The sequence below is a fragment of the Notechis scutatus genome, chromosome Z (assembly GCF_049901735.1).
Source record: "Notechis scutatus isolate UNSWTSFEM ecotype Mainland chromosome Z, rNotScu1.2, whole genome shotgun sequence".
Classification (NCBI taxonomy): domain Eukaryota; kingdom Metazoa; phylum Chordata; class Lepidosauria; order Squamata; family Elapidae; genus Notechis; species Notechis scutatus.
This window is the reverse complement of record NC_142025.1, coordinates 5715458-5740519: the sequence shown is the minus strand read 5'-3', so window position 1 is coordinate 5740519 and position 25062 is coordinate 5715458. Positions and strand designations below refer to the sequence as shown.

At 39.3% G+C, this 25062-nt stretch overlaps 1 protein-coding gene across 1 annotated transcript; it reads left to right on the top strand.

Moving 5' to 3' along the window:
* WDR48 (WD repeat domain 48) lies at nt 1-24979 on the top strand. Its single transcript, XM_026678919.2, has 19 exons — nt 1-66; nt 4149-4289; nt 5576-5654; nt 6155-6237; nt 6334-6463; nt 8287-8375; nt 9872-9973; nt 10548-10772; nt 11683-11757; nt 12489-12591; nt 14137-14234; nt 15532-15639; nt 16289-16385; nt 17232-17327; nt 18805-18910; nt 19486-19573; nt 21134-21210; nt 21299-21491; nt 22873-24979. The coding sequence occupies exons 1-19, from the start codon at nt 19-21 to the stop codon at nt 22966-22968; spliced, it is 2034 nt and encodes a 677-aa protein (XP_026534704.1). The 5' UTR covers nt 1-18; the 3' UTR covers nt 22969-24979.
* The last annotated feature ends 83 nt before the right edge of the window (nt 24980-25062 follow it).

Genomic DNA, 25062 nt, shown 5'->3' with positions numbered 1-25062 from the left:
AGAGTGTCAACATGTAAGATGGCGACTCATCACCGACAGAATACAGCGGGGCGGCGGAAAGTGCAGGTGAAGGAGGCGAAAGGGGCGCCCGGGCGGGAATAGAAGCTGAAGGGAGGGTGAGGGGAAGACCATCGTGGCCGAGCTAAGCTGATCGAAGCGACGAACGATCGAGCGGCGTGGTGGCTCGTCGAGCAGAACAACAGGCGAAGGGCGGAGTGGACAGGCGGCTTTCTCCCCCTCGCCTCCCTCCTGTGTGGGGATTCGCCTTGTATTACCTCTCGGCCCTGCGGCCGAGGATTATGGGGCTTGCCCCACCCGAGATCTGGCGGGTGTCACGTTGGGGGAGGTGGAAAGATTGTTCGGCTTCCTGCGTTGCTCGGAGCCGTAACAGTTTTCCGCTGTGAGAGGTGGCGTGTGGCCTTTTATTTCCCCCCTGACACACCACTCTTCCTCGGCCCACGCTGTAAAAAACAACAATAACCCCCAAGTCCTATCTACCCCTGAATTGGGTGGCCTACTTCGCTGCCCAGAAGTCCACTGGAGTTGGGCGGCTAAAAAATTCAGAACAAAATGATAAAGTGGGGGGGAACCTTGTAGGTCATCTAGTCCGACCCCCCCCCCCAACCCTACACCATTTCTGACAGATGACAGTCCACTTGAAAGCTTCCAGTGATGAAGCTCCCACATTCCATGGGTTGGTTGATCTCACTGTCAGAAAATTTCCTCCTTATTTCCAGATTGAATCTCTCCTTGTTCAGTTTCCATCCATTATTCCTTGTCTGGCCTCTGGGTGCCTTGGAAAATATGTTGACCCCCTCTTCAAATAATGATGTCACAGATCTAATATGAGAGTTGGGGTGGGTCAGGAAGAAAAGTTCCAGATAAGGACTGGGGAGGCTCTCCATTTCACCTTGAAACTCGGTGAGGGACCTTGTGTTCTGAGCCTGCTTTACAGAAAACAAAAAGTGGAATATTGAGTCTCCCCACTTGCAATCTGGATTCTTGCGGGTTTTATATATACTACTTTGGGTTTTAATGAATCAATTTTCTTCCAGTAAAAAATACCCAAAAGATTATAATCTGAAGCTGGGTATATTAAACCCAGAATAGGCTTCACTCTATCTTTGATATCATTTTATTACATCCATTAGTAACTTAAGTTCAGCAACCCTAGCTTTTCTCTCCTGGGGGCACTATCCTAAGCCAGTCCCAATGCTTTTAAGTGATTGTGTGCTAGAGCTTTAAAAGTACCAGTTGTCAGCTTTTCCAATTCTCCATCCTTTTCCTATTCTCTCAAAATCATTTCGAATAGCTTTTTTTTTTTCCTGTGTGAAGGGTAAAAAAAATAACTTAGCTTTTGCTGCATCAGTGTGTTTCTCATGCCAGTTTTGAGTACAGATAGTCCTCAATTTACGATTGCAAGTCCAAAATTTCTGTTTCTAAGTAAAACATTTCTTAAGTGAGTTTTGACCCATTTTATGATAAAGGTTTATTGCCACCTTTATTGCCACTGTTGTTAAATGAATCATTGCAGTTAATAACATGATTGTTAAGTGATTTTGGCTTCTCCATTGACTTTGCTTGTCAGAAGGTCTCAAAAAATGATCACTTGACCCTGGAACACTGCAACCATCATAAATGTGAGTTAGTTGCCAAATGTCTGGATTTTGATCACGTGACCATGAAGACATTGCAATGATCATAAATGTGAAAAACAGCCATAACTCACTTTTTCAGTTCCATTGAAGGTCAATAAATGAACTGTTGTAAGTTGAGGACTATCTGTATAACTGTTTTTTTTAATAGTGGAGTACATTTGGAATAAGTATTGTTTATCTGGATCTTCTAACAATGTAAATCTTAAGACCCAAGACCCATGAAAAACACATGGTGTTGTGGGAACCCCATCCCCCCACCCCAGAAGAATTAAATATTTTGGGAAACATTAAAAAAGGCAGAATATTATATTTCCCCAAAGGGAGAAAAATGGAGAAACATGCTCTTAAAGACAGAAAGCAGACTCAGTGTTTAATAGCCCCCAGGAGATATTTTGTGCCCATTAAACAAGATTGGGCCAACCTATTCACAAGACAAAGAACGTCAGCTCCAGGATAATAGGATAAAGGACAGGACATTGAGAAAAGCTGAAACATTAACTCAGGCTAGAGGCAATAGATAACAGGATAAAATCAATTACCCATGCCTGACAGGATTAGAATTAAGGAAGCCTTGGTGAAACAGGTAAAACCAATCACATAATAACACACAAGGCAAGCCTCCAAATTGCAAAATGTTGTAAATACTGTATAAAAAGCCCATGTAAAACCAGTCCAGTTGTTCAGCTGACCCAGAACTGCACACTGTCTTTGTGGTTCTGTTCAATAAACTTTCTTTCCAACCAGCCTCCATGTTGTTTTCAGCGTTTTTCTCTCAGCTTGGAACTGAACCAGATGGATTTTCCTTCCAACAGTATATTCCTACCTATGAGCAAAAATCTTTCCAAATTAAAGCAACAGTTTGTATCATTAAAGATGTACCAAACATTCTAAATTTCACGTCCCTTTGCCCTGTGGAATGTAGCTCCTTCTTGGAAATACAATATTCCATCACAGTAAATGTCCTGCAAAGAACATAAATGTATGCATGCCCCTGTTTGCACCTGCTGGAGGAGAAAGAGTATTGAGAATGTAGCAAGACAGAATCAATTGCTCAGCAAAGCTGCAGATAATGCAGAATGCATTTAAAACACTCTCCTAATAATCCTAAAGTGGTCATATGACCCTGAGATATCTTTTCAGTAGCCAGAACATTTCATATTGCTGATTATTTTTCTTCTCGCAATCTGTTTTGTTGTTCTCAGAATACTGGAAGAAATAGGATTAATTGCTTGTTGTCATATGATGCAGTAAACTGTTATATTCATAATTATATCTACAAAACAAAATAGTATCATGTCTCAGATTTAGGAAATCAGGTGAAATTGTGAAATATCTCATATTTGTTTGGTTATTACAGATATTAATGAATCTTTAGTGCTGTCATTCTATAATAAGACTATATTGTCTTACACAAAGGGGACTGTGTCTGTAGATACGGCATGGCATGACATGAGAACACCAACGTTTGTAGAAATGATTTTTTTTTTAAAGTGATAAAAATTCTTTAAAGTTGTGTGAACTGAAATTCCTTTGTAAGAAAGAAAATCTAATTGTAGGGAATTAGCATGAAAATGTGGATTAAAAGAGATGGATTTATAGTAATTAGATTGCCACTACTTAGACACTTCATGGGGCTCTGAAGACATGGTATAGCCAATAGGTCTGGAGGCTCCCAATATGATATAGAGCCCAACATGCAGCTTGTTTGATTGTTGTTGCCAGGGCTTATGGGACATTATTGGGTTTTGTGCAGGGTTTTCTTCTTTTTAAGCCACCCAGGGTCACTAAGAGTGAGTTGGACAACGATATAATATTTTTAATAAATAAAGTAAAATAAATATCTAGGAGCAGATCCTCTCTGTTGCAGGTGCTTTTTCCTTCAGAGATCATAGGACTCTAACGACATGAGAAATTTAGAGCAGAAAAATGCGCCTGAGCATTTTCGAGGTCTTGTTAGAAACAGCTGAATGTTGAATATTGAAAGATGAATTAAAGTATTTAGAGATCATGTGAGTTTGATAAAACACTCTGGGCCTTTTTGTTTAGAATAAACTCAAGATGTCCATTTATCATAAAAATGCATAACCTGGAAGGTACATCTTAATTATTGTTCCTGCTGGCTAATCTAGATTTAAAATAAATAAATAAACAAGCTCAAGTTACAAAACTCCAGTTTCAGTGATTGGGGCAATCTGGAATGCTTGAAACAATACAGCTTGAGGTGCCAAAATTTTAATTTTGTTTCTTTGTTACCCTGCTAAATTATGCTGAGACAATTCAGTATAACAAAAAGGAATGGAATATTCCAAAATTATCTGGAATGCTCCATTCCTGAATTTGTGAATTTTTTCATTCCTAATAAGACATTAGTTGTTTTGGAATTCATTATTTTAAATGAAAATGAGATATTTTTGAGCATGATTGAACAGAATGATGTTTCTGCTTTATAGTTTCTTAATACTTCTGTTGGATTTATACCAATTATTTTAGGTCTCTTATGTAATTAGAGATGAGGTGGAGAAATATAATCGCAATGGGGTAAATGCACTACAGCTGGATCCAGCGTTGAACAGGCTTTTTACTGCAGGTCGAGATTCAATCATCAGGATATGGAGTGTAAACCAACACAAGGTAAATTAAGCACAGAATGTACTTTACATATATATGCTTTCACTTTTAGGCCTATAGTCAAATTATCTAGCCAAAATAGTTTACATCATTTAAGAATAGGTTTGGAATTGTCTTAGCTAGTATCACACTTTCCTTATTTTTGCTTACTTTTTGAGTATTTTTTTTAATTTGAGAGCTTCTCAGAATTTTCAGTTATCTGATCTACAAAAAGAATGGCAAATTTTAATCTGCGATTTGAAGTAACCATGATTTAACCATATCTTAGCCTGAATCCATTCAGTAAGGCCAACCTAACTTGCGCTGAAACAAAATCATTGCCTGTGCTCCTCTTTTCAGCCAGACTTGGCTCCTAACATGACTCCCAACAATTAATCTTACATGGATGGTTCCCCCCGAAAATATGACCTACCCTGAAAACAAGCCCAACCCAATTTTCACGTCTGTGCCCAATATAAGCCCAACCCCAAAACTAAGCCCTAGTTAAGCCCCTCCCACTACCTGGTTGTATGAGATGGGGTGAGGCGCATGAGTAAAAATCAGCCTATGTGCTCTGCTTACTTTAGGACCGCTGCAGCCAGGCTCCCAGGCCCCGACACCTGTCACACTACTGTTTGATTTTTGTGGATACTTGCAGCCGGATGCCACATGACACGTTGCACCAGTGTCGTGGCTCCTGGCAGGACGCTGTGTGGTGCATTACACCAGTGCCAATGCTCTCACACACAATGGCGCAACGCAGCCTCCTGCGTGAGCATCAGCACTGGCACAACAAGCCACATGGCATCTGACCGCCAGTGGCCACAGAAGTTGGGCAGCAGTGTGACAGGTGTCGGGGAATGGGAGGCCTGGCTGTAGCTGTCCTAAGGTAAGCAGGTAAGACATCCCCCGAAAATAAGACCTGGTGCTTATTTTGGTGCCCAAAAGAAAATAAGACCAGGTCTTATTTTTGGGAAAACATGGCATGGTCGTCTCTTCTGTTATTTTTTATTTAGCTAGCCCTTTCACTAAGGGAAGGGCTAGAAAAAGTGCCAGTGAATCATAGGACTGACTGACAGTAAAAATGCCACTTCCCAAAATGTTCTTCAAATAGTCGCAATCCTATACCTATACCCTGGATTAATATGTAGCTGAAATAATTAAACTGGATACTAAAGTTGTTGGCAATTTGATGCACTGATTACTAACAGTAATTCTGAAATATAGATGAAACTGCCTCTTGTCATAACTGCCTCAAGAGAATTCTTATGATATAGGATTAAAACGCAAAACATCGTTTTTAATTCCAGCAAGACCCCTATATAGCATCAATGGAACATCATACGGACTGGGTGAATGATATTGTACTGTGTTGCAATGGTAAAACCTGTAAGTAACTTTCTGAATATTTTATGATGAAATAGAATGATGTGTGTCAGTTATCTCAGTGTTTGGTAATTGCATAATTTTTCTTTCTGTGTTCATAGGCCCTGTTTCAATTTATAGCAGTTATGTAAAATTCAAATTTATATAGTAATATTTAATAAACAGTAGAAGCCATTATCAACTAATGTTAATATACCTGACAAATAAAACTGCAAAAATTTAAAATAAGATTGCCAAGTGGCATAAAGCATCAGAAAATAAAATATTTTATGAATTAGGAATTTCTGAAACAATAGAAATGTTTTCCTTATATTGACAATATTAAGCAAAAACAAACAGCTGCTGAATTTCTCCAGAGATAAAGTTCCAAAAACATCCATCTGTTATTTAACTCTTGTATATGCTTCTGAGCAGTTATCAGTCGTATGATTCTGTGTTTTAATGGTAAACAGATTTTTCTTATTACTTGTCATCAAGACAAACGGTTCATTTTATCTTTATAGTGATATCGGCTTCATCTGATACTACTGTTAAAGTATGGAACGCACATAAAGGGTTTTGCATGTCAACCCTAAGAACCCATAAGGTAAAGTACAAAAAAATGCAATAAGCAATACTTGTGATGCCGTATCAGTATCCTAGTTACTTAGTTCTATTTGCCACATGTCTCTGTTTGTTTTAGGATTATGTGAAAGCTTTGGCTTATGCAAAAGACAAAGAATTGGTAGCATCTGCTGGGTTGGACAGACAAATATTCCTCTGGGATGTAAATACACTAACTGCACTGACTGCCTCGAACAATACTGTCACAAGTAAGTATCTAGAAATAAACCCATGCTGGTTTGTGTATGATAGGGGACTCCAAACTTGGCAACTTTCCTATGCTGGCTGGGGAATTCTGGGAATTGAAGTCCACAAGTCTTAAAAGTTGCCAAGTTTGGAAACTCCTAATACAAAACATGCTGTGATTATCAAATAATTCAATCTAAAATGCCCATAGAATTGACCGTGTGTCCTTCAGAAAATAATATCAGGATGGTCTCTGCACTGAATCCCTAAAAATTGATACAATCTTGAAATAACATTTTAATATGTAATAGTCCCCTTGCATTTATCTTCAGTGATAGCACAGTTATCTATTGGGGTTTCTGGGGAAGAGTTGCTGTTCCTTCAAAAACCTGGTTGATGGCATTCTCTTTGAAAACAATGCAATATAATGTTAGATTGGCATCATATCAATCACTCAGAATAGAGCTGGAAGAGACCTTGGAGGTCTTCTACTCCACCCCCCTGCTCAAGCCAGTGACCCTACACCATTTCAGACAAGTGACTGTCCAATCTCGTCTTAAAAACCTCCAGTGTTGAAGCACCCACAACTTCTGGAGGCCAGCTGTTCCACTGGTTAATGGTCCTCATTATTAGGAAGTTTCTCCTTAATTCCAGGTTGCTTCTTTTCTTGATTAGTTTCCATCCATTGTTTCTTGCCCTGACTTCAAGTGCTTTGGAAAATAAATTGACCCCCTCCTCTTTGGGGCAGCCTCTCAAATGCTAAAATACTGCTGTCCTGTCCTCCCTAGTCCTTCTTTCTTTTAGACTAGCCAAACCCAAATCCTGCAATCGTTCCTCGTATGTTATAGTCTCCAGGCCTTTAATCATCTTAGTTGTTCTTTGCACTTTTTCCAAAGTCTCAACCTCTTTTTTGTAATGAGGTGACCAACACTCGATGCAGTATTCCAGGTGTGGTCTTACTAAGGCTTTATAAAGTGGTACTAATACTTCACGTGATTTTGATTCTATGCCTCTGTTTATACAATCAAGGATTGTATTAACTTTTTTGGCTGCCGCCACACACTGCTGATTCATGCTTAAGGATCGTCCACTAGGACTCCAAGGTCCCTCTCACAGTTACTATTTTTGAGTCAGGTTTCACCTAATTTGGACTTGTGCCTTTGGTTTTTTCTGCAAAACCTTGCTTTTCTCCACCTTAAATTTCATTTTGTTGGATAGGGCTCATTGTTCCAGGTCTGTCAAGTTATTTTTGGATCCTGAGCTTGTCTTCTGGGGTGTTGGCTATTTCTGCCAGCTTAGTGTCATCTGCAAATTTGATGAGTTCCCCTTCTATTCCCTCATCTATATGAAGATGTGGAAGAGTACTGGGCCTAAGACAGGACCTTGTGGTACCCCCTGCTTACTTCCCTCAATGTAGATGTAGTACCCTTTAAGGACTCCTCACTGAGTACAGTTTGTCATCCAGAAAAACAAAACTGATGGTGATGCTGTCTATCCAACATTGTTCTAGTTTACCAAGAAGTAGGTTGTGGTCTACTTTGTCAAATGCCTTGCTGAGGTCTAAATACACAGTACTATGTCCACAGCGTTTTGCTGGTCTACTAATTTTATCAAAGTATGAAATAAAAAATGTTTGTCATGATCTATTTTTAACAAACTCATGCTGGCTACTAGTTCTAAATTTATTTGTTTTTAAATGTTCACAGATTGATTATTTTTTCCAGTGTCTTCCCATTGATGTTAGGCTATTTGTTATGTAATTTCCTAAGTCTGTGGTTTTTCCCCCCCACCCTCCAACTTCCGGAAGTGCTTTCTCTCAAATAATATTGTGTTTTCTATCCAACAGCTTCTTCCCTCAGTGGGAACAAAGACTCAATCTACAGTCTTGCTATGAATCAGATGGGAACAGTAATTGTATCCGGGTCCACTGAAAAGGTAATCACAATTTAGATAGCTTATCCCCACAGGATGAAATGAATTGCTAAAAGGATTACGAATAAGAGTTTGTGCGCAGCTATGAAACAAATTCAGGAGCCCTTTCCTGCAGTAGAAAAAGAAAAGCCGTCCATCTTATGGTAGAGGTGGTTAATTTTAAGATCTCCATGCTACCGGTAATACAATAATCCTTGAATTAAACTAGTTCATTTAGTGACTGTTTGAAGTTAACAATAGCGCTTAAAGAATTATTTATGACCATTTTTTGCACTTATGACTATTGCAGCATCCCCATGGTCACACGATCAAAGTTCAGATACTTGGCAACTCGCATGTACTTATGGCAGTTGCAGTGTCCCGGGGTCATGTGATCACCTTTTGTGACTTCCTGACAAGCAAAGTCAATGGGGAAGCCAAGTTCAGTTAACAACCAGGTTACTAACTTAACAACTGTAGCGAGTTCACTTAACAACTGTGGCAAGAAAAGTCATAAAATGGGGGGGAAAAATCCATAAATGCCTCATTTAGCAGCAGAAATTTTGGGCCAAATAGTGAACGTAAGTTGAAGACTACCTGTAAATCAATTTGGATTTTCTTGTTGATCTAATGCACTGAGTTAATGAGGCAAACTATAAGGAACCCTCTTCAGACATGTATGACTAAGTTTCTGTCTTATCAGGAGAAAAAACCCATAAAGGAGCAGATACTTTTAATAGAAGGATTCCAATTTTATAGTTTTGGAGTAGTGGCATGTACTGTATATTCTTTAAATAAATTTAAATTTAAACAATTTCTTATTTCTGATAACCCTAGGCTTGCTATACCCATGCTATGCAAGGATTGCATTTGACTCAGTTAAATAGACTACTGATCTGGTCCATCATTGGAATGAGACCATAACAGCAGAACAGTATTTTGTAAGCTGCAGGCATCAGCTCAGTTTCTAGAATTTCAGGATAGAGTGGAGAGAAAAAAAGTTTGAGATGTTCACAGGCTGAAATACATGGTTTACCATAAGAGTGTCGCAACTTCAGCAACTTTTAAGATGCATGGACTTCAACTCCCAGAATTCCCTAGCTGGTTGGGAAACTCCTGGTACAGTTTTATAATTCAGCCTATGTCAAGAACAAAGCTTATTCTAGAATTTTTGTTCTTCATAAGTTTTTGTTTTCTCCTTGTCATTTCAATCTCTCCACCAAACCAAGCGGTGTTACACTGACATAAATAATTTGGCTGATTTGGTTGGGTGGGAATGATATATAGATACATAAAACTATAACAGAGAACCATTTACTTAAAAAAAAAAATCAGGCCGACAGCTCTCCAGAGTAAATATTGCTTTTCTAAAAGATCTAAGCCTTAAAGGTTTTGAAATTGGTAGCATCTCATTGTATTAATATTAATGTGAGTAGTTTTTGAAAACCTAATTTCAAGCAATATGAGAATATATGAACAATACCATTAAAGAAGTGGTGCCAATTTTATTTTTCTAACAGGTTTTAAGGGTGTGGGACCCAAGAACTTGTGCAAAACTTATGAAACTCAAAGGACACACAGACAATGTTAAAGCTTTGCTACTGAACAAAGATGGTACACAGGTACGTTTTTAATGTACTTCCATCAGTTCCTTGGCTTTCATGTTATAATATCTTCTTCATCCAATTAGACTTACTTCAGTAACATAGTTCCAATTACTTAAGCAAAAATTATATTTAAATCCACTATATATCATAAATCTTGTCTCTGAGTATCCTGAATTGCATTTCATATTTAACACTTATGCGTTATAAGTATTTTTTACAGAGCCAATAAACAAGACTGGCATTTTAAGTCGTGTCAAACATGAATGGGTCAAACTATGGATGAGTATTTCGTTTTAATAACAAAAGTAATATAGTAAATATAGTTTTTTAACCATTTTTTAACCATTTAGTGTTTCACAATCTTGACAGTTTAAGATAGGTGAATTTCAACTCCCTTTGTTGCTAGTCAGGCTAGCTGAGGAATTTGTGTTGAAGTTCATGCTTCTTTAACTCACCGAAGTTGAGAAACAATTGAAATATCATCAAGCACCTCCATTGCATTCCGTTGGTCAAAAGATTGCTTTTTTTCTGTGGCTTTGTGCTTAAAATTGGGTATTGTAGCATTTTTTAAAAACTCTCATTCTTGCAGTGTCTTTCTGGCAGTTCCGATGGAACTATCCGACTCTGGTCACTTGGTCAGCAGAGGTGTATAGCTACGTACAGAGTCCATGATGAAGGCGTATGGGCACTTCAAGTCAATGAAGCTTTCACTCATGTTTATTCGGGTGGAAGAGACAGAAAGATATATTGTACAGATTTACGAAATCCTGATATCCGTGTGCTTATTTGCGAAGAAAAGGCACCAGTTCTTAAGGTACTATTTCTCTAAAGATCTTCTTCAGGATTGGAGAACTAAACATCTTTTCATTCTTTGGCACTCTTCTGACTGTCCCGATGATTGTTGGAGAGATACATAGTATAATTTTACCCTTCTTACTGTTGTATTTTGTATCTGTATTGACTTATATGTGGCCTTTACTATTAATGAAATGATTGCCTTTCGCAGGAAACTCTGCAGGAAGCAACACCAGAGGCAATTGCCTGGTTAGCTGAATCAGACATCCAGTTACGAGGTCACTGCTATACCCCCATAAAAGTTTTGTTTATAATTACACACGTTGTGTATATATGTTTCCTTCTGCAATGTTCTCATGTGTTTAATAATAAATAATGAAACTAATCACAAAACTTTTAAATTGGATTTTCATACAGACAAGTTATCACTCTTCCTTTCATACTTGAAATACATGTCATCTGTTGTTGTTTTTTTAAAAAAAGTTTTATTGGGTTTTCACAAAACATAATAGAAATAAAGCAACTATGGCTCCGTTATGACTTGTGGACTTCAGCTCCCAGAATTCCTGAGCCAGCCATGCTGTCTCAGGAATTCTGAGGTCCAAAAAAGGGCCATAGTTCCCCACCTCTGCTTTAGGCTAAGAAGAAAAGGCAGTGACAAAATATGTCCCATATCTTTGCCAAGAATGCTACTTGGTACACTCAAGTCGGCAGTGTGTCAGGTTCAACTCGAATAATCTTTCCCTCTTTGTGCATTGTTTCCCTATGATACCTAAGAGAGAAGAACTTCCTGTGAAAAGAACATAAAGCTAAATTGCAGTCTTCTCTATCTTCTTAACTCTGCATTGGGCTTTTGCGTGCATCATATCCTAAGGAAATGCTCATGAGCAGTTTCCATTCTAAGATACGGATTTTCCTTTCTCATTTAGATGGAACTTGATCGATCTGCCGATCCTCCCCCAGCACTGTGGGTTGCAACAACAAAGTCTTCTGTGAATAAATGGGTATGAACTGCATTGCAATCGTGTTTTAATCTATGTTTTTAAAATGTACATCTTCATTTGTCACTCAGTCCTGTGACTAAATGCTGTTTGAATATTCATTTGCTCCAAGGGAAAAAAAATATTAATCAGGATTGAGAATAATTAAGTTCCCTCTGATACATTATTCATTTTGATTGAATTATATGCTGTCGTAAGGTTTATTAAAGGGGAAGGTTGGTTTGTGAGTCTCAGGTAAATTATAGGTAGGCCTCAACTTAGACCACAGTTGAACCCCAAATTTCCATTGTTAAGCAAGACAGTTATTAAGTTTTGCCCCATTTTATGACCTTTCTTGCCACAGTTAAGTGAAACGCAGTTGTAAAGTTGTAAGAAATGCTATTTAAGAGAATTTGGCTTCTCCATTGACTTTAGTTGTCTAAAAGTCACAAAAGGGGCTCACATGACCCAGGGACACTATGACCGTCATAAATATGAGTCAGTTGCCAAGCGTCTGAATTTTGATTATGTCACCGTAGAGACATTGCAATTGTAGTAATCGTGAAAAACAGTCACAACTCACTTTTTCAGTGTCGATGTACTTCAGACTGTCACCAAATGAAGAGTTGTAAATTGACCCTGTCAATTCCTTGTAGGAATAGAAAAAAATATAGAAATACATGCTCCTACTGGGTAATTTACTTAAAGGATTCTCCCCCACCCAGCTTATCCTTTCCCTCCACTTTCTTTTTCAGAATTTGAAAGGAATTCACAACTTTAGAGCATCAGGTGATTATGACAATGACTGTTCTAACCCAATCACACCCCTGTGTACACAACCAGATCAAGTTATCAAAGGTGAGGTGATTATCTCGGATTTTTCCCCCCGAACTCTTAATTTAATGCAGGCAGGGATACAGATAAATAGCAGTGGTGGTATTCTACCGGTTGGGCCCGGTTCTGCCTGGCCGGTAGCAGTGATGAGCAGCAGAGACTGAACCAGTTCTCTCCGCCTCTCTGCTGTCGGGCCCACCCGCCCGCCTTGGCTCCCATATTCACCGGCATTCTCATTCTTATCCTCTGCTTTTGAAGCGCAGCTGCTTTGTGCGGCACAGAAGAGTGCTCCGCGGCAGCTGCTGCTGAAGCGACCAGGAGAGTGCAGGCTTGCAGGAGGTGAGTTAGTACACCTCTGTGCCTGCACAAACGCCTCAAAGTGTGCGTGCATGCATGCAAAGCGGGCCTACCAAGCCACATCCACCGAACCGGTGGCAAAAATATTTGAATCCCACCACTGATAAATAGTATATGCTACAAAATTAGTTTGGGTATCATTTTGGGCACTGTGATGTTCTGGAGTTCAGCAGTTGGTAAGTAAACAGCCCAAGGGGGGGAGGAGTAAGAAAGTACCCTAATATTGCCCCCTCTTAACTCTCTTTGTTATATAAAGTAAGGGTCTTCAAACTTGGCAATTTTAAGTCTTGTGAACGTCAACTCCCAGAATTCCCTAGCCAGCATGGCTGGTTGAGGAATTCTGGGAGTTGAAGTTCATAAGTGGAGACCCCACTTATGAACTCCTGGAAAAGGAGGTGGAAAAATCAAGATACTCCATTCCAGAGCTCTCTGAGATAATGATTTGCAAGAGCTTTTAGCCAGATCATTTTATACAGTTGTTCGACTATTGAAAGATGGTCTTTTTCTGGTCACATTTACCTGAGCCACCAGAGAAGGGAGGCAGGGATGCTATATATCCCCTCTCTTAAGGAGGTCCATCTAATGCAGGGCTGTCAAACTCGCGGCCTGTGGGCCAGATGTGTCACACGCTGGCTATGCCAACGCCCAGTTCAGTGAAGGGGGGAAAAGTCCCAATAGGTCATGTGATGCCACCATGACGACGCGAGTTTGGCATCCCTGATCTAGTGAGATCAAGGAGAAGGGCCTTCACCGTGGTGGCGCCTTCCCTTGGAACGCTATCAGAGATAAGATTGGTTTCGCTAGCAGGCTGGGGATCCTTGAATGATATGGAACCCATTGTTCTGATTGTTGTCACCAGGGGTCTGGGGATTGATTGGGTGTTGTATTGCGGTTTTATTGGTATAAGTTGCCCAGGGTCAACGTGAGTGGGTCGGGCGGATAAATTTTCTAAATAATTTTTTTTCCTTTTTAAATGGAAAAAGTCAGGAATCTTGACTCTATGTTTCACGTGATGGAAACATCAAACCTTTTGAAGCAACCCTGCCATGCTTTCTTTCTGTGGTATCAGAACATTACAAGGGAATGTAAGATGAAAAAAATGTAATTTGTACCCCGAGTTTTTCTTACTGGAAAATGCCATATTTTCTGTATGTTTTCTGTATGTCAAATTGGCATGGATTATAGGATTCACTTTTGTGGTCTCTTTCTTAGGTGGTGCAAGTATCATTCAGTGCCACATTCTCAATGACAAGCGACATATACTAACCAAAGATACAAACAACAATGTGGCATATTGGGATGTACTGAAGGTCAGTGGAACTAGTAGTTTAATGTATGTGATTTTGGCATTTAAAAACCTCCTCCTTTCCTCGTTCCTTGCCCTTTTAATCCCTTAGAACAGGAATAGGAACTATGGCCCCTTTATGACTTGTGGACTTCAACCCCTGAGCATGGCTGGCTCAGGAATTCTGGGAGTTGAAGTCCACAAATCATAAAGGGGCCATAGTTCCCCACCTCTTCTTTAGAACATAAAACAAGTTGGCAGTATCTGTCTAATTGAGGCTGGAGTTCCTGTAGCACTCATGATATTTTAAATTGCCAAACTTGCGACTTGTTATTTCTGACTGGTTCTTAAGAGCCATTTCCAGATATAAACATTACTCCTTTGCCTAAAAGGTGGTGGTGGTATTATTATTATTTTTATTATTGTTATTGTTATTACCTTTATTGTCAAGAGTAGAACATGTGTACAATGAGATTGGCTGAGCCTCCCTTCGTGCAACCCCTGCCCCCCCAACACAACTCACAGTGGGGATAGAAATCCCTGACCCAGTCCTAATGTTATTACACTATGTGACCTTGTTGCACAACGTGCCGGCCCCACAAATCTTTCATACTCTGTTGACATGAAGTTATTTTCTGTTCAGAAATCTGACAGCCCACGGGTAGAAACTGTTCTTCAGCCTGTTGGTGCGGCTGGCTATGCTGCTCTAACTCCTACCCGATGGCAGGAGAGTGAAGAAGTGCTGACTGGGGTATGAGTTGTCTCTGAGAATTTTCCTCACTCTTCTAAGGCAGCGAGCCCTAGCGAGGTCATCTAGTAGTATCAGGGGACAGTCCACAATGTTTTGTGCTGTGCTCACCACCCTCTGTAATGTCTATGTGCTTATTTAAAAAACATAACCATGCAGTTGCTTTTGCAACCAGTACTTATAATTACTTGTAACAACTTACCCAGCTGTAACAGGGGGTTTTTTTTTGTTTTTGTTTTTTTGAGAAAGATTCCTGGTAAGGCATTTTTTTTACAGCATGCTGGTTGGAGAATTTTGGAAGTTGAAGTCCACCTGTTTTGAAGCTGCCAAAGTTAGACACCTCTGACTTACAGTGAGCTGTCCTAAGAGCTCCTTTCAGTTTTGTGAAACATTGTGGTGGATTAAATAGAAAATTAGCCAACTTTGAGTCAACTGCTCCATTGGGAGTAAATTAATATTTTATATTAGTGTATAAATTACTATAGTATATATTATACTACATACTTATAGTAAGCTACGTACCGTGTATGTATATGGTAATCTGTTAGATTTGTTTGGCTTTCTCATTATGTAGGCATGTAAAGTAGAAGACCTTGGAAAAATGGACTTTGAAGAAGAAATTAAGAAAAGATTTAAAATGGTTTATGTACCTAATTGGTTTTCAGTGGACTTAAAAACTGGGGTAAGGCACATTTTTAATAATAGTAACCATTTCAGATGAGATGATGTATGCTGCTTTGCTATTTAATTATTCCAGGCAGTTGCTATAGAGCTCGGGGTAATAGTCGTGGCTTCCTTTCCCATATTTTATTCAGACAATGTGCTGTGAGATTTAAAATAACACTCAGTAACCCAGCAAGTATATCAAATAGGAATCATTATAGGTCATAATATCTCTTTGTCTCCGACTTCTGATATCTGCCTGTGTAATTTTTTAAGCTCAAAACACATAATGGAGCATACATGGAGCATGAAGCAAAATAGATAAGAAAAAAAATTCCTTATTTCCAGGAACTAAAATGTCCCATCACATGTATCAGAACAAGAAAAATCATTTACTGTATACACACTTTGATTTTGTAGCCAGAATAGCAATTTTAATTCAAAAAATATTTCTTTGGACTTTAGTGAAAAGTAATAGGGAAATCTAGAAGTCAACATAATTTTTATTCTGTATCCTATTCAGGTTAAAATAGATCTATAATGTAATGAAGAAATTACATTGTTCTTTGCTTATAATTCCTGTCAAATTAGATGTGCTCATTAGGGTTTTCTATGTTTGAATACCAATAAAGCAGTACCACCTAATGTGCTTTGGTTTTTTTTGGCAGATGTTAACTATCACTTTAGATGAGAGTGACTGCTTTGCAGCTTGGGTCTCAGCCAAAGATGCTGGGTTTAGCAGTCCAGATGGATCTGATCCAAAATGTGAGTGTGTTGTTTTAATATAATGTTTTTGCCCTGAATTTAGGCTTCTTGTTTGTGTTGGCTGATTATACTGGAATTGGTCTTACAACTCAATTCAGTTTTCAGGACTCAATCTCTGAACTGGAACAAACTTGATGGATATTTTTTTAATAGTTTGGAAACAATATTCCAAACTTTTAAACAGTTTAAACTTTTTACCTTTGTACAGTAATAAGAATAAGATTAAGGCTTACGTGGCAAAACTACTTTAGATGGCAGCTTGGAGATGTCGAGGAACTGAATGTTTTAGTAGCTACAATTAGTTCTCAATTTACAAAAGTTCATTGACTATTCGAAGTTACAGGAGCACTGAAAAAGGGGACTTAGAACAAATTTTCACACTTACAACCCTTGCACCACCCCTGTGGTACAGAAAATTCAGCCTCTTGGCAACTGCCTCATATTTATGATAGTTGAAGTGTCCCTGGGGGGTCATGCAATCCCCTTTTGCGACCTTCTGGCAAGCAAAGTCCATGGGGAAGCCAGATTCATTTAACAGCCTGTGATTAACTGAACAACTGCAGTGATTTACTTAGCAACAGAGGCAAGAAGGGTCGTAAAATGGGGCAAAGCTCACTTAGCCAGAGAAATATTGGACTCAATTGTGGTCGTAAGTCGAGGCCTGCATTCTGTGGGACAGCAGGTCTGCTTTTGAAAAATCCCAGAGGTTGATATAGCTGGGGCGGATTGCGCCCTTCAACGAACACCGCATATTTTTGTTCAAGCATCTGTGACTAATAGCAGTACGGCCCTGAATTGTTTATAATTAGTCATGCCTTTTTATTTCCTTTGTATTGCACTATACAGTGAACCTCGGGGGACTTCTGCTGCAGGCTCTGTTAGAATACTGGCCTAGAACCCACATCAATCCCATGGATGAAGAAGAAAATGAGATGAATCATGGTGAGCACCTCTTTCTTCCCCACTGAGGGACTGGCACATTTCTGGTCGGTATTTCAAGCTGGCATTTGGGCTTCCTGGGCTTACAGAAAGCCCTGATGTATTATTTTATAAAATAACCCATGCGGATCAGTGCCTGTTCTTCCTAAAGTGATGGCAGGATGGGCGGTATATAAATTTGATACATACTACATACATACACACAAACACATACATACATATATACATACATACATACATACATACATACATACATACATAGATAGATAGATATTCCTAACATAGTTAGAAGGTAAAATATATATCTTGGACTGGCTTTAAAAAAAAAATTGAACCACTATGGGACAATATCACCTAAGGCCGCAATCCCCAACCTTTTGCACACTAAACTAGAAGAAATAGTTTTCCACAGAACTGGTTTCTGATTGGGGACCCTGACAGACTGGGGGTGGGTGGGTGGGTTTTGCATGTTACCTAGATCCCGCACATGTGCAGATGAAGCTTTGCTCACTTGCGCGGACCAGGTGGTAACAGGCCGCGGATTGGTTACAGGTTAGGATCCTTGATCTAGGGTAGTGTTCTTAAACTTTTTGCTCTCTGGACCCAATCTTGCTTTTAATGGAGGATCCCCGAAGAGCTTTTGCTTGTACAGGGGATGACGATGATGACAGTGATGACGTTATCCATTCAGTCACGTCGGACTCTTGATGATTCTGTGGGCCAAAAGTCAGATATGACTGAATGGAGAAGTTGGACATAGACAAGCACAGGTTCTATTTATCTATAATTATCCTACTAATTTTTAGGAAGATGGGGGATGCCTCCTACCCTACTAAAAATTGGAATGATGCATTCCTACAGTATTTACTTATCTAAATGAAATGGAAAGTAGCCTGGAGTTCTAGAAAGGAGGAGCTCCTTCCCAGAGAGCAGAGAGACGTTGGCGCCTGGAATGATACGTGCTACATTTATTTCCATAAAATAAGCCTGAGACAGAGGCCCATTAAGGTCACCAGCTGGGGAAGTCTGAGGCAGACAGACGGTTCCCAAAACAAAGAGAGTGCAAATGGTTGGTGGATGATAATGGACAATGGGAGGTTCGGGGGGATTTTTTCCTATGCCATTTTCACATGAAATCATTAGAACTGGCTTTTCTACTTCTGTACCTGCGTGGAATCTTCAGTAAAGTTACACTCTTGGTTTAAAACAATGTCCTAGGAGCCTGACGCGGTGGGACAGATTGACACACTGCTGTCATGTCGCCCCCCACAGTCCTTCCTTTCATCAGAGTAGACCTACCCAAATCCTGCAGCCGTTCTTCATTATGTTTGAGCCTTCATTCCCCTAATCATCTTAGATTTAATATTTTAATTATACATAAAGCTAGATTTCGTTGCAATAACAAGTCATGCTTTTGTCTTGAATTCAGTTGTGTGGTCTTAATAACAACGTGTCTTCTTCCTTGCCCATCTGGTAACAGTGAATGGTGAACAGGAGAACAGACTACAAAAAGGAAACGGGTACTTCCAAGTGCCGCCACACACACCAGTTATTTTTGGGGAGGCTGGAGGACGCACTTTGTTTAGGTACTGAAATTCTGCCAAAGAAGCCAGAGGGTGGGGCGGAGGAGGAGGTGTTGGGAGGAGCTTTTTCATCAAGCCACTAGAGTTGAAGCTGCTGAAGAGGGCCGGCCTTTGGTAGATAACATACAGGTAGTCCTTGACTTAAGCATTCAAAGTGGCCATTCAAAGTTATAATCGCACTGAAAAAAGTGACTTGTGGCCATTGTTCACAGCTTCCCCGTGGACATGGGATCAATACTTAGGTGCTTGGTAATTGGTTCATGACAGCTGCCGCATCCTAGAGTCACGTGACTCTCTTTTGCAACCTTCTGACAAGCAAATGAGGAAGCCGGATTCCTTTAACAACTGGGTTACTAATTTAACCACTGCAGTGATTCACTTAACAACCGTGGCAAGAAAGGCGACTAAATAGGGCAAAGCTCACTTAATAACTGTCTCGCTTGGCAACATAACTTCTCCACACATACACACACACACACACACAATTCAATTGTGGTCTCAAGTCAAGAACTACCTGTAGTCATGTGGTCCTTCAGTGTGGCATCTCATACTTTCTTTTTCAAACTCTTTCCCTACAGGTTGCTATGCCGAGATTCTGGTGGTGAAACTGAATCCATGCTTCTTAATGAAACTGTGCCACAATGGGTAATTGACATCACCGTGGACGTAAGTGGGCCGAGAAACCAAGAGGGTTTGGAATAACTTTATTTTCTTTCTGAAAATGTTACTGGTTGAAGCCATTAATTACAGTATGCGTCAGGTGCCATTATAATGAAGATGGAATAAACATTCTGATCTTCTGCAGCCTCTTTGTGGCTATATTTCTTACAAATCCTTGCCATTAGCCATTCGCCCTGGGATTAAAATTACTGAGGAATGTTAAAACTGCTTCACCCTGTTATAAATGGATGCTGAGATAGGTGCACCCAAGTTAGAAATTATAATTATTAGAAATTAATAATTATTAAATATTATTTTAACTTTTTCTCATGCCCACTTAAGAGAAATCTTTGAAAATCCTGGGAGAATATTTGATGTTCCTGGAATCTGAGGGAAATGATATGACCAGAAAAGAAAATTGAGCCTCAGCCTGAATTCTTGTGCCTAAGCTGAAATTTAGTTTCTAACGAAATGCAGCTAAATCTGTATCAGATGTAGATAGTCGTTGACTTACAACTGTAATGGAGCCTGCTCATTCGTCATAAGCCGTGACATGAACAGCTTGGTCATGTGATCAGTCTGATTTTGCAGCGGTCTTTAAGCAAATCTGTGGTTAAGTGAACCAAAGTTTTGCTATGGGCCAGAAGTGCCAGTTTTCAGCAAAATCCACGTAAAATGAAGTCACATGCCTGCGGGATACTGCACAGGACTGTAAACATTTTGTAGTGTAAAAAATGATTGTGTGACCATGGGGTTAGGGGGTCACAAGAACTGGAACTTTGAATCCAGGTTATAAGTAGTCCAGAACAGTGGTGGGATTCAATTTTTTTTGCTACCGATTCTGTGGGTGTGGCTTGATGGGCGGGGCAGGAAAAAGGATACTGTAAAATCTCCAGTCAGAGGTGGTAGTTGCCGGTTCTCCGAACTACTCAAAATCTCCACTACCGGTTCTCCAGAATTGGTCAGAATCTGCTGAATACCACTTCTGCTCCAAAAGTAGGCCCATCATCACTTCGAATAGTCACTAAGTGCCTATTCACAAATCAAGGACTGTGAGCATGTTCTGTGTGTATCAGATATGTTCTGAATCCCATTCTACAGGTAGTGCTCAACTTACAACCACAATTGAGCCCCAAATTTCTGTTGTTAAGTGAGACATTTGTTAAGTAAGTTTTGCCCCATTTTAAGACCTTTCTTGCCAAAGGGGTTGATCACTTTAGTTGATAAGTTAGTAACCAGATTTTTAACTGAATCTGGATTCCCCGTTGACTTTGCTTGTCAGGACGTAAAAGGGGATCACATGACCCCAGGACACTGCAAATGTCATAAATATGAGCCAGTAGCTAAACATCTAAATTTTGATCACATGATCATAGGAATACTACAAAAGTCATAACTATGAAAAACAGTCATCATAAGTCACATTTTTCAGGACCGTTTAACTTTCAACGGTCACTAAATGAACTGTTGTAAGCCGAGGACTACCTGTATATGAACTACATAAGTCTACTTCTTATAAGATTGAAAGAACATGGACTGATTTCTGCTTTTGCTTTAATTTTACAGAAAAACATGCCAAAATTTAATAAAATTCCTTTCTACCTCCAACCTCACTCCTCTTCCGGAGCAAAAACATTAAAGAAGTAAGTATTCAGCAGAGAATAAAAATGTTTCCTAGAGTATGGAAAAACCAGCTTGTCAGCTCAACACCGATTTCCATTTTGTCCCTAGGGATCGGCTCTCAGCCAGTGACATGTTGCAAGTCAGGAAGGTGATGGAGCACGTTTATGAAAAAATAATAAACCTCGACAACGAGTCCCAGACGACAAGCTCTTCCAATAATGACAAAACCGGGGAACAAGAAAAAGAGGAAGACATCGCAGTCTTAGCAGAGGAGAAGATCGAACTCTTGTGTCAAGACCAGGTAGGCAGCTCTGAGGCTCATCCTAGAAAAAGAAGGGGTGGACTGCAAGTGGGGAAAGCCTAAATCAGTGTTTCTCACCCGTGGACGGTTGAAGATGTATGGACCTCAACTCCCAGAATCGGGAAATGTTCTGGGGTAAATGTTCAAAAATGGTCCTGTACATCTGGAGTTTTGTCAGCTACATACATGACAAAAGTATAATTGTATTCAGGTTTGGGTACCATGTTTCCCCGAAAATAAGACTGGGTCTTCTACTAATTTTTGTTCCAAAAGACTCATTAGGGCTTATTTTCCGGTTAGATCTTATTTTGGGGAAAATACAGTTTCCAATGCGTCCGTCTAGCTGACAGTCTTAACCGGGGCTTATTTTTTGGGTAGGGCTTATATTACGAGCATTCTGAAAAATCTTGCTAGGGCTTATTTTCCAGTTGGGTCTTATTTTCAGGGAAACGGTATTGATTCAGCAGCTGCTTCCAAACCCCAACCCCAAAGAATGAAAAAAATAGTCCATTAAATCAATTCATCTAACCATTTTAAGATGCCGGGTGGGGAAATTGAAGCTGAAATCTACACGTCTTTAACTGGCCACGGTTGAGAAACTTTATGTTTAATGGCAAGGCTCCTCCTCAATCAGTTTTCTCAACCACTAAGTGGATGGATATGACTTTGAATAAAAAAAAAACTTTATTTTCTCTGGAATCCATGGATAAGGAGAAAGACTTCTCTCTAAGGGCAAAGTTTCCTTGGGTAACAAGCCAGCCTTGAAATGGCACTGCTTTCTTCACAAAGGGGTCACATTGTGAAGGGAACAAATCCAGCCATCTGATATAACTGATCTGGAGATCTATGCTTCTAGTCCACAAGATAAACTGAGTTATAGGTAGTCCTCCACTTACAAGAGTTTATTTAGTGACCATTCAGTTACAAAGGTACTGAAAAAAATGACATGGCCAATTTTCATACTTGTGACCATTGCGACATCCACATGGTCACATGATCAAAATTCAGGCCCTTGGCAACTGACGGGTGGGGTCATGTGATTGCCTTTTGTAACCTTCCGACAAGCAAAGTCAATGGAGAAGCCAAATTCATGTAACCACCATGTCACTAACTTAACTACTGATTCACATAGCAACTGTGTCAAGAAAGGCTGTATCATGGGACATAACTCACTTAACAAATGTTTCACTTAGCAACAGAAATTTTGGGCTCAATTGTGATCATACGTCAAGGATGATCTGTCCTTATTTTGAGCGTGGTTCTGGAGCTTGCAATTAGCTCTCAGAAGAGAAAGTTGCAGGCTTACGACAAAGTCAAGAACAAGGGGCATACTTCTTCACCTGGGGTATATTTAAATCTGACTTATTATTTTATATGACAGGTTTTGGATCCAAATATGGACCTTCGAACCGTGAAGCATTTCATATGGAAAAGTGGGGGTGATTTGACCCTTCACTACCGACAGAAATCAACGTGAGCCACCTGGTGGAACCCAACTGGTCGTTAACTAATTTGAGCTTCCTATGCTGGATCCAGCTTAGTATGCTAGAAGCCCACTTAAATGCTAAGATTTGGCGCTTTTAATGACTCAGCGCAGACAGAATCTACTTGAATTGAAGTGACTAATAAATCTGTAACATAGATGAAATTGGTATGATGTAAACTCAAAAGTTGTCTTTAGCAAGGTCAAGCAAGAGTGATATAAGAAGCCCTTAACTGGTTCCTGTTAAGGTGCCTACAGAGACAAGGTGACCCAGTGCAGGTATCTGCTGTTCTTCCTTTATTTCCAAGATGATCATCCTTTATTCACTCAAGCTTGCTATGAAAAATTTTTCAGTCCTGCTCCTAACTCATTTTCAGATTATTTTTTTTATAGGAAAAAAAAAACCAACCTTGCATGTACTGTATTTTGCTAATACATTCCATGTAGTAAATTTTGACCACTATGCCAGATAACTCTACTTACCGTGTGACAGATTACTCTTCTTGAACAGTTTCTATAGTCTAGACTGGAGAGGCTAATGTCCCTGCTGATGATTATCTGTGATTTTTGTAGGAAAACATTTTAATTCTGACTCAAGAATCAGTAGGCTGTGTTATTACAGGGTCAGTTCAATGTGTGAACGTCACAATGAATTCATTCAGCATCTTTAACTAGAGTTCAAAATACATAATTTCCATTGTGCTAGAAGGCAGCATCCTGGTTCAGTTCCATAGGATTATATTCGATATTTGGCAGAAAACTTGACCTGGGTGATTGTTTTCCTTTAATTGTTTTGTATGTATTTTTGATGTTGTATGCTGTACACAAGCTATGCCCATCTTGGCTTTTTATTTTGCACTGTCTCTTTAAAAAAAATGTGACAGCTCTTTCATATTTGATTTGTACTCTAGTAGACCCTAATTTATTATAGAAAGTGGGAAGAAGCATCCCAGTGGCTAAACAAGAAAAACTGAATTTGTTTTGATTGAAACAGGAGCATTCTGGTAATAGTGTAAGTTTTGACTTGAAACAGAAACATAAATGCTTTTAAAAACAATCTGATACACCTGGATTTTTTCTTTCCCTTTCCTCCTGAAATTAACTTTTTTTCCCCTTATGAGTGTTGAGATTTAGACTACACCCATTACTGAAGATTTATTTGAACTGTAGGGGCATAAGGAAGAAAAACTTTGCTCTGGCATAGTTTTTTGCAGCATGGAGATGCTTGTACTCTCCCCATAGAAATAGAGAGGACCAAAGGAGTGGACATTTGACCTAAGAGTCCTGTTGGGGCTGGACATGAATTATAAGAACCAGTAAAAATGATATAGGATGTTGTTTTATTGACTAATCGTAGGATATCTTTTGGGTTATTCAGGTGTCTTTTTCTGAGTGTTTTTCTTTCAGAAGAGAATAATTTTTCTACTGACTGCTGCAGGGGAAATCGTAGTTGCTTTCAGGTATTTTCCTTTCCATTTGTATTGTGTGGTTTGTAACCACATAATATTTATTTACAGACATTGCAAGGCTGTCAGTGTGACTGTGGTGCTGGAGTTAAGATATATTTGGGTTGGCTACATGTGCTCCAGCTACCTGAAGTTATTGTTGAAGGAAGATCTGGTTCGAAAGGATGCCTGCACAGGTCTTTCATACCTTGAACCTCTTAACTTTGTGTAAATTTCATCTTTATGTACAGAATAGTTTGCCGCATCTGTGCAACATTGCAGTTGAGTGAAGTAGGTGAATTCATTGATTACAGCTAACTGTAGCTTGTCTGGAATTATAATCCTTAAAAGTCTGTAATTCAAATTTTATACCCTCCACATTGCCACCAAAAGTAATGTTAACTCTGTTTTCCTATTTTAATTTAAAAATCAGCCAAGATTTCAATTTCTACACCCAGAAGGAACCATTTCAGAAAGATTAGCAGATGGCCTGCTAATGCCAAAAGAAATATGTACTTCACAATTGTATAAAAGTAATAATAAAAAATCTTTAGCTAAAATTTTAAGCTGTTTGGGGTGTTTCCTTTTACAAGTGTTGGTTTCACTGCCGTATGAAAATGTTTTGAACTTGCTATATAACTGG

What these genes read in the sequence shown, in the direction of transcription:
- WDR48 (XM_026678919.2), top strand. Translation starts at nt 19, where the DNA reads ATGGCGACTCATCACCGACAGAATACAGCGGGGCGGCGGAAAGTGCAG. An exon ending in AAAAGGCACCAGTTCTTAAG is followed by an intron (nt 10,773 to 11,682) that starts GTACTATTTCTC and finishes TTTCTCATTTAG; the next exon opens with ATGGAACTTGATCGATCTGC. An exon ending in GGAGGACGCACTTTGTTTAG is followed by an intron (nt 18,911 to 19,485) that starts GTACTGAAATTC and finishes CTTTCCCTACAG; the next exon opens with GTTGCTATGCCGAGATTCTG.